Source organism: Lutra lutra, chromosome 6 (assembly GCF_902655055.1).
Source record: "Lutra lutra chromosome 6, mLutLut1.2, whole genome shotgun sequence".
NCBI classification, from domain to species: Eukaryota; Metazoa; Chordata; class Mammalia; order Carnivora; family Mustelidae; genus Lutra; species Lutra lutra.
Window position 1 is genome coordinate 58,475,936 of NC_062283.1, and position 14,679 is coordinate 58,490,614.

The following is a 14,679-nucleotide window of genomic DNA, read 5'->3' on the forward strand; positions in this document are numbered from 1 at the left end:
AAATCTTAAAATAAAAAAAATTCTAAGAGGAGTCTAAGATAAAGGTGGAATTCCAAGGAAAGGATATTATACCATGTAACTGGGAGGGAAAAAAACCTCATTCTAATGTTCTGAACATTAGAGAATGGGTGACCCTACTACACAAAATCAACAAGTAAAGAAAAGTATGGAATATATTAGAGAACTCAACAGAGGGCCAGATTCCTCAAAACCTGGTAGGCTAAGCTAAAGCTAATGTGGTCAGGAAAGTCTTCTTTTGAGACTCTACTATACTATAAGCTAGAGTTTTGTTTTTTTTTTCCCCCCAAATGCAACAGGAAGTATTCAAACCCAGTAATACGTTCATGTCCCATGAGTCATAATACGACTGAAACATTTATATGAAACATGCACATACACACTTTATTTACATAATATAAATTCTGAAACCCTTATCATTACTTTAAATCTTTTTTGGAGCAGGGCAAGATATAAACAAATAGTTAAATGCAAGTCCCTGCCATAGCACTGAAAGGCCTTTTATGAATCACACAAGTGATTCTTATTTTTGTCTTCAGATTAGACTCCCGTGGAGAGCTTAAAAAATACAACCTGAGTTTTACCCTATAAAAACTCTATTTCCTGAATACGTTATGCTTTCTCTCATTCTTTTCACATTCTCTTTCTGTGGCCTGGAATCACTTTCTCTTTTCTAGTCAACACATTATGCTTATTTTCTAAGTCTCTGAATAGTTACAATCTCCTCATTATCGTGCATATTAACTAGTCAACTAGCAACTGTCAGAATATCACTTGAAACAGGAAGAAAACAAACAGAAAAAAATTTAATCTTCCTAGTGACTGGCAGAAGCCAGCTGCCTAACATATACATACAGATTTTGCATAGTTTTTTTTCTTTCCTCCAAACTTTGAGACTGAATGATTTTGCATACTGTTAATACATGTTTAACATCTGATTAAAAATCTGTTTCATGTGTAGGTTAAGTATAATAAAGAAAATGTGCTATTCTTTAAGAGGTCAAGATTATTTTTAGGTTCAAACTGGAAGGATTCTCTGTAGAACATCAGAGATAAGTACTATTTCCTTTTTGGTAAGCATATTAAATATATAATACAATAGAGTCCTGCCATAGCTCTCAACTCAAGAGTTTATGTACTACAGACTGTATCACAGATGAAAAGGCATTTGAGTTCAGTACCTCAATAACTGCCATGAAAGGAGTCTTAAACACAAAGATCTTGATTTTATTCCACACTAAACTGTACTATACCAAAATTCCACAGCATATAATTTAAAAGGATATTTTGAATACTGATTTCCAAATCACTCTATAATATGAAGCCCTGACTATCCATAGCCAACATCTGAATTGGAAAATCTACAACTTTTTATTACATTTCAATTTCATTAAATTATTACTCTGCATTCCTTTTATTGGCTCATAGGAAGAAGAGAACCCTCCTAAGCAAAGACATGAAGAAGACAAGACCTCAAGACTTCCATTTCGGGCAATAGTTGAATTACATAACCTATTTTGCCAGCTTAGAATTCAATGTAAAGTAAAATTATCTCTCAAGAATGAGGAGAAAAGGGTGCGCCTGGGTGGCTCAGTGGGTTAAAGCCTCTGCCTTCGGTTCAGGTCATGATCCCAGGGTCCCAGGATGGAGCCCCGCATCGGGCTCTAGACCCACATCAGCTCTCTGCTCAGCAGGAAGCCTGCTTCCTCTCTCTCTCTCCCTCTGCCTGCCTCTCTGCCTACTTGTGATCTCTGTCTGTCAAATAAATAAATAAGATCTTTTAAAAAAAATGAGAAAACAATATATTTCAAATAAACAAAACTAGATCCTCCATTAAAGGAAATTATTTTTTAAAATTATATATAGCTTATATATATATATATATATATATAAGTATATAATTTTATATAATAGTTCATAAAGTTATAGTTTATATATATATATATATATAGTTTATATATAGAGAGCCCAGAAATAGACCCTCAACTCTATGGTCAACTAATCTTCGACAAAGCAGGAAAGAATGTCCAATGGAAAAAAGACAGCCTCTTCAATACATGGTGTTGAGAAAATTGGACAGCCACATGCAGAAAAATGAAATTGGATCATTTCCTTACACCACACACGAAAATAGACTCAAAATGGATGAAGGACCTCAATGTGAGAAAGGAATCCATCAAAATCCTCGAGGAGAACACAGGCAGCAACCTCTTCGACCTCAGCCGCAGCAACATCTTCCTAGGAACATCGCCAAAGGCAAGGGAAGCAAGGGCAAAAATGAACTATTGGGATTTCATCAAGATCAAAAGCTTTTGCACAGCAAAGGAAACAGTTAACAAAACCAAAAGACAACTGACAGAATGGGAGAAGATATTTGCAAACGACATATCAGATAAAGGGCTAGTGTCCAAAATCTATAAAGAACTTAGCAAACTCAACACCCAAAGAACAAATAATCCAATCAAGAAATGGGCAGAAGACATGAACAGACATTTCTGCAAAGAAGACATCCAGATGGCCAAGAGACACATGAAAAAGTGCTCCATATCACTCGGCATCAGGGAAATACAAATCAAAACCACAATGAGATATCACCTCACACCAGATATCACCTCACACCAGGCTAAAATGAACAAGTCAGGAAATGACAGATGCTGGTGAGGATGCGGAGAAAGAGGAACCCTCCTACACTGTTGGTGGGAATGCAAGCTGGTGCAACCACTCTGGAAAACAGCATGGAGGTTCCTCAAAATGTTGAAAATAGAGCTACCCTATGACCCAGCAATTGCACTACTGGGTATTTACCCTAAAGATACAATTGTAGTGATCCGAAGGGGCACGTGCACCCAAATGTTTATAGCAGCAATGTCTACAATAGCCAAACTATGGAAAGAACCTAAATGTCCATCAACAGATGAATGGATAAAGAAGATGTGGTATATATACACAATGGAATACTATGCAGCCATCAAAAGAAATGAAATCTTGCCATTTGCAACGACGTGGATGGAACTAGAGGGTATCATGCTTAGCAAAATAAGTCAGTCAGAGAAAGACAATTACCATATGATCTCCCTGATATGAGGGAGAGGAGATGCAACATGGGGGGTTAAGGGGGTAGGAGAAGATTTAATGAAACAAGATGGGACTGGGAGGGAGACAAACCCTAAGTAACTCTTAATCTCACAAAACAAACTGAGGGTTGCTGGGGGAAGGGGGGTTGGGGGGTTATGGACATTGGGGAGGGTATGTGCTATGGTGAGTGCTGTGAAGTGTGTAAACCTGGCGATTCACAGACCTGTACCCCTGGGGATAAAAATATATGTTTATAAAAAATTAAAAATTAAAAAAAAAAAAAAAAGAAATGAGACCACCCATCACAGTTTTTAACTAACAATTCATTTGATGGCTCCAGGAAAAAAACTTGGAGGACTGAAATGGAATCTAAGAACCCACCCTAACATAATTAGGAAAAATGTTCTTTAGTATGTATCTACCTGGGGTTCTCGTGAAAACATTTGCGTATTATACAGTAAAAAACAAAAGTAAAAGGCAAAAAAAAAATTATATATAGCTTATATATATATATAAGTATATATATGTATATAATTTTATATAATGGTTCATATAGTTATAGTTTATATATATGATTTTATATATATATGTACATATATACGCATACATACATACATACATACATGGGCAGAAAGTATGAAATGCAAACAAAATAAGTACAAACAAAGCAGCAATGAATATGAACAAATCCAAACACTGAAAGGGAATCAGCAGCATGCAGATGGTGGTTAAGCCACGAGCCTTTATATATATGGCTGTCTAAGCAATCGAGAATAAGACAACAAAAGATCCAACTCTGATAGTCCTTATAATTCTTAGTTCAGTAACTGAACGAATGAATTAATGATGCTATTGGACCTTTGTGTGGTAACCAACAGCAGTCACACAACCTTCTGCAAGAGACAAAATCTTACATAGTCAATAAAGTGTAACTTTTTCAAGGAGATAGGGTACAATTCACAATTCAGTTTGCTGGGGTTGAAAGTCCCAGTGATCAGCCAACTAAACCCTAAAAATCTGTAGTCTCCTCTATTAGCAATGAATTCCTAGCATGTGAATACATTCTCCTACCAACAGTAACTTGTCCCCCTTTAATGCCAGACACAGAGACAGGAAAACCTCAAGAGGAACATCCACCAGCACAACTCTCCCTTCCCATTCTGCTAATTACAAAACAATAATGCCATTATTAACATATTGGTGCTTAGTTCCTGCCTGGAGTTGTGTACCACATGGCTCTGCTTATGAATCAACTGAAAATTAAGACAAATTCTGTCCTTTACACCTGCGATATAGAAACTGAAAAAAAAATTCCTCAAGCAAATGAATACAGATTCACTGCCTCTATTAGTGGAAGTGTTAAACCAGCCTGGGCTTTAGCAGCCATTCCTATGGATACTGCGATTACGAGGGAGAACATGTACATTAAGGTAACCATTTAAATGATTTTATAGGGGCGCCTGGGTGGCTCAGTGGGTTAAGCCGCTGCCTTCGGCTCAGGTCATGATCCCAGGTCCTGGGTTCAAGCCCCAGGCTCAGCGGGGAGCCTGCTTCCTCCTCTCTCTCTGCCTGCCTCTCTGCCTGCTTGTGATTTCTCTCTGTCAAATAAATAAATAAAATCTTAAAAAAAAATAAAAAATAAAAATAAATGATTTTATAAGCCTAAGAGCTTCACTTACATTCTCTCCTACACATTTACATGTCTCTCTGTCTGGCACTCCAGAGTAAGTATCAGTTGCTCCCTTCTTTTCATACATACTCCATAGCAAGAATACAAGTCCCTGAGAGTGAAGTGGGCTACTGAAAGCTTTGTCCAAGAAACTTTTAACAAAAAGCAAGAGAAAAACTTGGGCTCCAAAGTGTTGGTGTTTTTCTTCTTATGAAGCACACTATGGTCAGCATTCAGGTACCTCCGAGAAAAAAGGGGGCAGGAGACTACTAAGCAAGTTTGAGAAAATAAAAACTACATGGTGACCTGAGGCAGGGAATAAACAGTCACAATTTATTCTTAAGATTTGAAAAGTATCCCATGAGATGATGGGGAGTCACTGAAGAGTCAAAGGTAGTAGGGTAATCAGGTTCATGTTTTCCTAAGATTTTTGTATTTATTTTCCAGAGAGAGAGAGCACGCACACACAAGCAGGGGGACTGGCAGACAGAGGGAGGTTCCTTGCTGAGCATGGAGCCCAATGTGGGTCTCCACCCTAGAACCTTGGGATTATGGCCTGAGCCAAAGGCAGTCACTTAACTGACTGAGCTACCCAGGTGTCCCAGGTTCATGCTTTCTAGTAGCTCCTTTTTCCCCTCTGCTCAACATAGCAGAGCTTTTTAAAGTGTATCTTCTGTAGAATTAAGATCCTAACAGAGATAAAAGTCATGGACAGACATACTGGTAGAATATACTGGCCTCAACGTCTGTTGAGGGTGGAAAAAGGGTAGAACTTTGTGTTTAATTTTATTTAAAAAGACAGACTTTAATGCACACCAATTTTTAACGCTCAGACTGATACTAGTTATCTCTCCCAATGCACATCTCCAAAGCTTACTAGGCCAAGCACTGACATTTTTTCTATTCCTTGAACCAGATTTAGGCATGTCAGGTTAATAAGAACATTTTGAAAACATTAAGAATTGTTACCCTCATTTTACATTTGTCCTATCTCACTAATTTAAAAATTCTTATATTTGCATACAAACTTTGACACCAACACATACTATAGTTTTTTTAAAAAGTTTTAAAATCTTCCCAATGAAGAGTTTTGGTGTTACCGACAAGATTTAAAAAAAAAAAGAAAGAAGTCTTTTATATTTACTTACATATTTACCATTTCTGGCATTCTTTATCAGTTTCTACTTATCCAAACGCCTATATAACATCATTTTCCTTCAGCCAAAAAGTATTTCCTTTAACATTTTCTGTGTAGTAAATACAGGTATGCTGACAACGAGTTCTCTCAGATTTTGTCTTGAAAGATTTTATTTTGCCTACATTTCCTGAAACATATTTTGCTAGGTAGAAAATTCAAGGTTGAGAATTATTTTCATTCAGACTTTATGCTTTTCTTTTTATCACAGCTTTTCACTGAACAGATTATGAAGTTCTTTTAGGTGGTTTCTTTTGTTTCTCCTGCTTTGAGTTCACTGAGCTTCTTGGATCTTTGGGCTTACAGTTTCAGCAAGTCTTAAGATTTTTCAACTATTATTTCTTCAAGTATTTTTTTTCTGCCCCACTCTCTCTCCATTTTTTCAGGGACTCCAATTACACATAAATAAAACTACTCAACAGGGCATGTGGGTGGCTCAGTTGATTAAGTGTCCAACTCTTTACCTCAGCTTAGGTCTTGGTCTCAAGATTATGAGCTGAGGCCCCACATTGGGCTCCATATTGAGTATGGAACTTACTTAAAAATATATATATATATTTGATATTGTCATCAAGTTACCGATACTCTATTCATCTTTTCCCCCCTAGGGCTTTTTTTATTTTCTTAAGTAGGCTCCACACCCAACATGGGCTTGAACTCATGATGCTGAGTGCAAGAGTTGTGTGCTCTACTGACTGAACCAGCCAGCTGCCCCTCTAGTTCATTTTAGATAGTTCCTATTGCTGTGTCTTCCAGTTCACTAATATTTCATTCTGTAATCTCCAGTAAACTGATAATCCCACACAATGTTTTTCATTTCTGATACTGTATTAACTCATCTGCCTAAGTTCAATATGGGTGTTTTTATATTTTCCATTTCTTTCACCATCAGTCTTGCGTTGTCTTTTACTTTCTTGAACACAAGGAATATAATTTTAATCGCTGTTTTAATGTCCTTACTGCTATTTCCATCATCTCTTGTCATTTCTGGATCTTTTAAATTGACTAATTCTTCTTTTAGTTACAAGTTGCTATTATCCAGATTTTTCTATATGCCCGGTAATTTTTCTTATCAACTAATGGACATTTTGTATTTTACACACTTGGCTGCTAGATTTTCTTATACTCTTTCAAATTGTATTGAATTCTGTTCTGGGATTAGTTCCATCTGCTTCCAAGGTACATGCAAAGCCCTAAGCCCAAGGTGATATAATCTTTTACAGACTCTATCCTATGCCTTATCAAGTCTTTCCACTGTGGCTTGTAGGAACATGAACTATTAGTGAGTTCCAGAAACTGTTTCACCAAATGCTTTCCAGCAGTTATTTCTCCAGCTATGTACGTTTCCTTTCTTAGGTATTTAATTCATAGTACTCAGCCAAAGCTTCATGGTAAGCCCTACAAAGATCTCAGAGTGCTCTCTGTGCAGTTCCCTCCATTATGGAATTGTGCCCCACAAATAGTAGCTGCCATGACCTCCCTAAACTCCTATCTCCTGTTTTTGCAATTCCACAGGAAAACTGGGCTCTATTGGACTTCTTCCTTTCGGCTGACTGTAAACTACTTCAATAGGTGAGCATAATTTTAGGGCTTGCCTTACTGGTTCAGTGATACCTTCCTTCAGTGGTAACAGACCTATGCTGTTGTCTAATATCTGAAACCACTATTTCATATACTTTGTCCAGTTTTCTAGTCATTTAACTCGGCAGGGCAAATTCAGTCCCTGTTACCTCATTATGGCCAGGATTTTGACCAGATAAATGATAAAAAATGCAGCACCTTCTGTTTTGCTTATAAGATCATCTGACTGATTTCAGAGAATACAGGAAGTCACTACTCAATAAGACCTCGATCTACTTGACTGAGGAAACTATAAAAGGAATATGATAATGTTGGTAATGAAGCCAACATAGTTCTTACATTTGGTTCTACGTTCTTTATAGAATGAGTCTTTCATGTAGGACTGGTATTATAACCAGGTACCAAAATAAACTGATCCAAGACTCAGACCTAACAACAGCCATACTACACCTAGATTAAGAAATACTGCAAAGTAAACACTATTTTTGCATAACAAATAAAAAATTCTCAAATGTAAAGAAAAAAGGACATAAAAAAACTTCCATGCTGAGCAGATAATGAGAAAGAGACAAAGCTATAAAAGTACGTGACATATTCAGGAACCAGAGTATGGTTACTGCATTTAGAGAATGAAAGAGAAGATGATACAAAATTGTAATCTGGGGGTCAGTTCCCAACACCACCAAAAGCTGGCCAGGATAAGGAGTTAACAGGATTTCCCATTCATTGCTGATGGGAATGCAAAATGGTATAAATTGGAAGATAATCTGACATTTTCTTACAAAATTCTCTTAACACATGTCCCAGCAATCATACTCCTTGATTGTTTACCTAGGTGAATTAAACACTTATGTCCACTAAGATACCTAGAGAAGGATGTTATTTATTCATACCTGACAGAGTATGGAAACAACCAAGATGTCTTCAATAGGTGAATTTGGATAAACTGTGCTACAGATAGTGAACAGACTACTAATATGCGCTAAAAAGAAATTAGGTATTAAGTCATGAAGACATGGAGATTAAAATATAACCAAATGAAAAATAAATAAATATAACCAAATGACATTCTGAAAAAGGCAAGGATGAAATGACAGAGCAAAAAAGATTCTTAGGGTACTAAGACATATTCTGTAATTCATATTACACATTTGTCAAATTATACATTTGTTCAAACTCATAAAATGTACAACACCAGGAGTAAATCCCAAGATAAATTGTGGACTTCAGGATATAATGTTTCTGTGGAGATCCATTCTGGTTCATGATAGTGGGGAAGGCTGTACATGTGTGGGGCAAGGAGTATATGGGAATTCTCCATTCTTCCTGCTCAATTTTGTTGTCAATCTGAAAACTATTCTAAAAAAAAGTCTATTAAAAAAAATCTGGCAATAATACGAAATATAAGCCAGACAAGGGACTAAAGTGAGAGGACTCAGTTAAGAATATAAAGGAACACTGTAGGCAACACACCAGGATAGGCAGAAACAATACTGACAGTAGAAACAGAAGCACTCTAAAACAGTGTTCAAGTTGTGTCTTGTACAGTTGACCCTTGAACAAAACAGGGAGTTAGGTGCACCAATCTCCCCACAATGTTGAAAATCTAAGTATAACTTCTGACTCCCCAAAAACTTAACTGAAAGCCTACTGTTGGCCAGAAGGCCTTACCAATAACATAAACATTCAATTAACACATTTATGTTACGCGTATTATATACTCTATTCTTATAATACAGTAAGCTAAAGAAAAGGTTATTAAATCATAAGAAAAATACATTTACAGTGCTGTATCATATTTAATGGGAAAAATTCATGTACAAGTGGACCTCTCCAGTTCAAACTGAGTCGTGCTGCTCAAGGGTCAAATGTATATATAACCTAGTATACTAAATATAACCACTGCAGATCTGTCTGCACAAAAAGAAATAATTATTTTCTCCAAATTAATAATAACAAACAAAATAATGTTTTTGTCAAAATACATGTGTACCTTGGAATAGCTTTCCAGGTTTATATGACAAATATAGACAGTGAAAATTAGATAATACATAACAAAACACATCCATGTTTTAAAAGTTAGAACTCACCTAAGAAATGTTAATTTATTATTATTTTTTTTTAATTTCTTTTCAGCGTAACAGTATTCATTGTTTTTGCACCACACCCAGTGCTCCATGCAATACATGCCCTCCTTAATACCTACCACCTGGCTCCCCCAACTTCCCACCCCCAGCCCCTTCAAAACCCTCAGATTGTTCTTCAGAGTCCATAGTCTCTCATGGTTCACCTCCCCTTCCAATTTCCCTCAACTCCCTTCTCCTCTCCATCTCCCAATGTCCTCCATGATATTTGTTATGCTCCACAAATAAGTGAAACCATATGATAACTGACTCTCTCTGCTTGACTTATTTCACTCAGCATAATCTCTTCCAGTCCCGGCCATGTTGCTACAAAAGTAGGGTATTCATCCTTTCTGATGGAGGCATAATACTCCATAGTGTATATGGACCACATCTTCCTTATCCATTCGTCCGTTGAAGGGCATCTTGGTTCTTTCCACAGTTTGGCGACCGTGGCCATTGCTGCTATAAACATTGGGGTACAGATGGCCCTTCTTTTCACTACATCTGTATCTTTGGGGTAAATACCCAGTAGTGCAATTGCAGGGTCATAGGGAAGCTCTATTTTTAATTTCTTGAGGCATCTCCACACTGTTCTCCAAAGTGGCTGCACCAACTTGCATTCCCACCAACAGTGTAAGAGGGTTCCCCTTTCTCCACATCTTCTTCAACACACATTGTTTCATGTCTTGCTAATTTTGGCCATTCTAACTGGTGTAAGGTGGTATCTCAATGTGGTTTTAATTTGAATCTCCCTGATGGCTAGTGATGATGATCATTTTTTCATGTGTCTGATAGCCATTTGTATGTCTTCATTGGAGAAGTGTCTGTTTATATCTTCTGCCCATTTTTTGATATGATTATCTGTTTTGTGTGTGTTGAGTTTGAGAAATTCTTTATAGATCCTAGATATCAACCTTTTGTCTGTACTGTCATTTGCAAATATCTTCTCCCATTCCGTGGGTTGACTCTGTTTTGTTGACTGTTTCCTTTGCTCTTGGATTGGAAGAATAAACATTGTTAAAATGTCTATACTGCCTAGAGCAATCTATACTTTTAATGCCATTCCGATCAAAATTCCACCGGTATTTTTCAAAGACCTGGAGCAAATAATCCTAAAATTTGTATGGAATCAGAAGAGACCCCGAATTGCTAAGGAAATGTTGAAAAACAAAAATAAAACTGGCGGCATCACATTACCTGATTTAAAGCTTTACTACAAAGCTGTGATCACCAAGATGGCATGGTACTGGCATAAAAACAGACACACAGACCAGTGGAACAGAATAGAGAGCCCAGATATGGACCCTCAAACACTATGGTCAAATAATCTTCGACAAAGCAGGAAAAAATATACAGTCGAAAAAAGACAGTCTCTTCAATAAATGGTGCTGGGAAAATTGGATAGCTATATGTAGAAGAATGAAACTTGACCATTCTCTTACACCGTACACAAAGATAAACTCAAAATGGATAAAAGACCTAAACGTGAGACAGGAATCCATCAGAATCAGAGGAGAACATAGGCAGTAAACTCTTTGATATCAGCCACATCAACTTCTTTCAAGACATGTCTCCAAAGGCAAAGGAAACAAAAGCGAAGATGAACTTTTGGGACTTCATCAAGATCAAAAGCTTCTGCACAGCAAATGTTAATCTATTTTAATTGGGACTCCAAAAAAATTAAAATATAACTACTTAATACCTAGTTTTCTTATATAATGAACTATAACGAAACACTATATTCTTACTGAAATAATGGTTTAACTTTTTAATGAATGTAAATTGGTATCAGTTTGAGTGAAATCTTTATTTCCTATCAATTTTAACAAAATACTTCCTCCCAGAAAACTCCAAACGTTGTTAAATAGTGAATGGCTGTTAAAAATCAATGTAAATCATTCAGTGTGGAGAGATATTATTAATTTCAATGACCACAAAAGAAAGAATTACTTTTCTGAAAGTGGGATAATTAGTCTCACCTTTTTCTTCTGGCTTTACAGGAAAATACTTCTTGTCTGTAGTTATTAACTCAGGCTTTGGAGCTAAGGAAAAAAACAAAGTTAATACTTAAAAAAAAATAGTTTCAAAGCACAAAGACAATTATATTACTAAACAGTACAGGTTAGTTTAAAAATAACATCAGAGAAAAACATGGCTTAACAGAGAGTACAATATACCAGGATCACTAGGCTAAATATCCAATCCTACAGCTGTTACCTCGTGGTCTCAGATCCCTCTTTGTCAAATGAAGATGTTCATATCATCTACAACACCACTCTCCAGTAGAACTCTCTATGATGATTGAATTATTCTATTTTTGTACTATCCAATATGGAGTATGGAGACTTGAAATGTTACTACTGTGACTGTGAATTCAATTTTTTAATTTATTTAACTTTAGTTAAATTTTAAAAAGCCCAAGTATGACTGGTGACTAAAAATCCTCTAACACCAACTTCTATAAAAATTGTTTTTAACTTGTGCTTTACTTGTTCTCGGATTGGGTCAGCAAATACAAAGCCGAAAACTTGGGAGTAGGGAAGGACTTGTATTATTTTAAAATAAAGCAAATCTTCCAATAAATAATTGTACTTTATTTGTAAAAAATCAGAAATTAGGGGCTAAAATTTACAGAAATAGATAAAGAGCCATATTATAAAACTGTAACTCTGGAAAAGTCTTCTAAGAATACTGTAATATACTTCTGCTTAAAAAAAATGAAAATAGGGCGCCTGGGTGGCTCAGTGGGTTAAAGCCTCTGCCTTCGGCTCAGGTCATGATCCCAGGGTCCTGGGATCGAGCCCCGCATTGGGCTCTCTGCGCGGCAGGGAGCCTGCTTCCTCCCCTCTCTCTCTCTCTCTCTGCCTGCCTCTCTGCCTACCTGTGATCTCTATCTGTCAAATAAATAAATAAAATCTTTAAAAAAAAAAAATGAAAATAAACTCTTCTAGTTTGCTTAACCCTTAGCAACACATTAAGACATTAACAAATGGATTTAATATGAAAAGGCAGAATAACTAATTGGCCAGGTCAATATATTAAGTATTCTATCTAAATTTTGTCAATTTTCTTAATTAGAAATGATGTTATAACTAAAGTATCCAAATTATACTTACGATCCTACTTTATACAGTTTATACTTTAAAAATACTGATACTAATACATATGAACAGTTACTTTTTATATATTTCTAGTTTGTATATCAGGATATATGATTTTTTTTTTTAAGATTTTATTTATTTATTTGACAGAGAGAAATCACAAGTAGGCAGAGAGGCAGGCAGAGAGAGAGGAGGAAGCAGGCTCCCTGCTGAGCAGAAAGCCCGACGTGGGGCTCGAACCCAGGACCTGGGATCATGACCTGAGCCGAAAGCAGCGGCTTAATCCACTGAGCCACCCAGGCGCCCCAGGATATATGATTTTTGCTAATGTAAGTGGTTTATACTTAAAACCCAATTTCACCATTTTATAACTTGAAAATATAAAAAATATCAAACTGAATAATATGTTTCTTACATACCTGGACCTTTAGCAGGTGGTGGTGGTTTCTTTGGTTTCTGTTAAAATAACAACAGTGAAGATACATGAATACTTACATGTTACATATTTATACTTAAAATAAATTCTGATCATTAATATTATCTGTCCTCATCCCATCCCTGCCAAAAATTATAAAACAAAAAGATCTTAATAACCCAACAGGTCACTGAAAAAAAAATTAATCTGTTAGAGCAAATGTCTTCTTGATCAAAATTCCAGTATATCAAAACTCACCAGTGAGTTTGGTAAACCCCAAAATATCTTTTTTTTTTTTTAAAAGATTTTATTTATTTGTCAGAGAGAGAGGGAGAGCGAGCAAGCACAGGCAGACAGAATGGCAGGCAGAGGCAGAGGGAGAAGCAGGCTCCCTGCCAAGCAAGGAGCCCGATGTGGGACTCGATCCCAGGACGCTGGGATCATGACCTGAGCCGAAGGCAGCGGCTTAACAAACTGAGCCACCCAGGCGTCCCAACCCCAAAATATCTTAATGGTAATCAAAAATATTCATGACTGCCTCCTTTAAGATTCCTAGGCACAATTTTACCTCTCTTTAACAATTGAGTACTATGGGAAAGGAGAGGTGGCAGGGAAAGGAAGAGAGAGAAACTGGTAAAAAAAAAAAAAAAAAAAAAAAGAATAGCTAATAAATGTATCTAGCTTATACCCTTGACTCTTCAGAACTCTCAAAGAGAAGATTTAAATCAAAGGTCTATGGGGCACCTGGGTAGCTCAGTCAGTCAAGTGTCCAACTCCTGATTCCCACTCAGGTCAGGGGAAAGCAGGGAAGGAGGGAGAGAATGATAAGCAGAATGTGGAGCCACACACGGGGCTGGATCCCACAACCCTGAGACAATCACCTGAGCTAAAATCAAGAGTCAGACGCTTAACTGACTAAGCCACCCAGGCATCCCACCATTCATTTATTTTTAAGACTTAAACTTCAAATATTCCTAAGCATGTGAATTTGGTTTTACCAAATTAAAAATAACTGAGAGTCAATGCTATATTAACACCGAATAACCCCCCCCCCCAATAATTTGTTCATTAGGCATAAGAATAAAGCACCCTGGGGGCACCTGGGTGGCTCAGTGGGTTAAAGCCTCTGCCTTAGGCTCAGGTCATGATCTCAGGGTCCTGGGATCGAGCCCCACATTGGGCTCTCTGCTCAGCAGGGAGCCTGCTTCTCCCTCTCTCTCTGCCTACCTGTAATCTCTCTCTCTCTGTGTCAAATAAATAAATAGAAATAAAATCTTTAAAAATTTAAAAAAAAAGAATAAAGCACCCTGAAAGGCTGAATAAATACTGAATGAAATCTAACAAAAGAAGGGCCTCAGACAGCATTAACCCATAGAGCAACCTCTAATAATTTACTTAACTATATAAAGACTGCAAAGGTAGGAATTTCTAGACTAGCTTAAATAAAATATGGTAGACTGTCTTGTCCTGGGTCTCTGCTCTCTGACTCAATTAGAGAA

General features: G+C 36.8%; 1 protein-coding gene across 3 annotated transcripts in view; it reads right to left on the reverse strand.

The window, feature by feature from the left end:
- CD2AP (CD2 associated protein) overlaps window positions 1–14,679 on the reverse strand; it is a 136,017-nt gene that overhangs the window by 32,111 nt on the left and 89,227 nt on the right. For all 3 annotated transcript variants that reach the window (XM_047732857.1, XM_047732854.1, XM_047732856.1), the window contains exons 10-11: window positions 13,185–13,221; window positions 11,644–11,706 (exon numbers count right to left, since the gene is read on the reverse strand). In XM_047732857.1, the coding sequence (XP_047588813.1) occupies window positions 11,644–11,706; window positions 13,185–13,221 (100 nt within the window). The remainder of the gene's footprint in view (window positions 1–11,643; window positions 11,707–13,184; window positions 13,222–14,679) is intronic.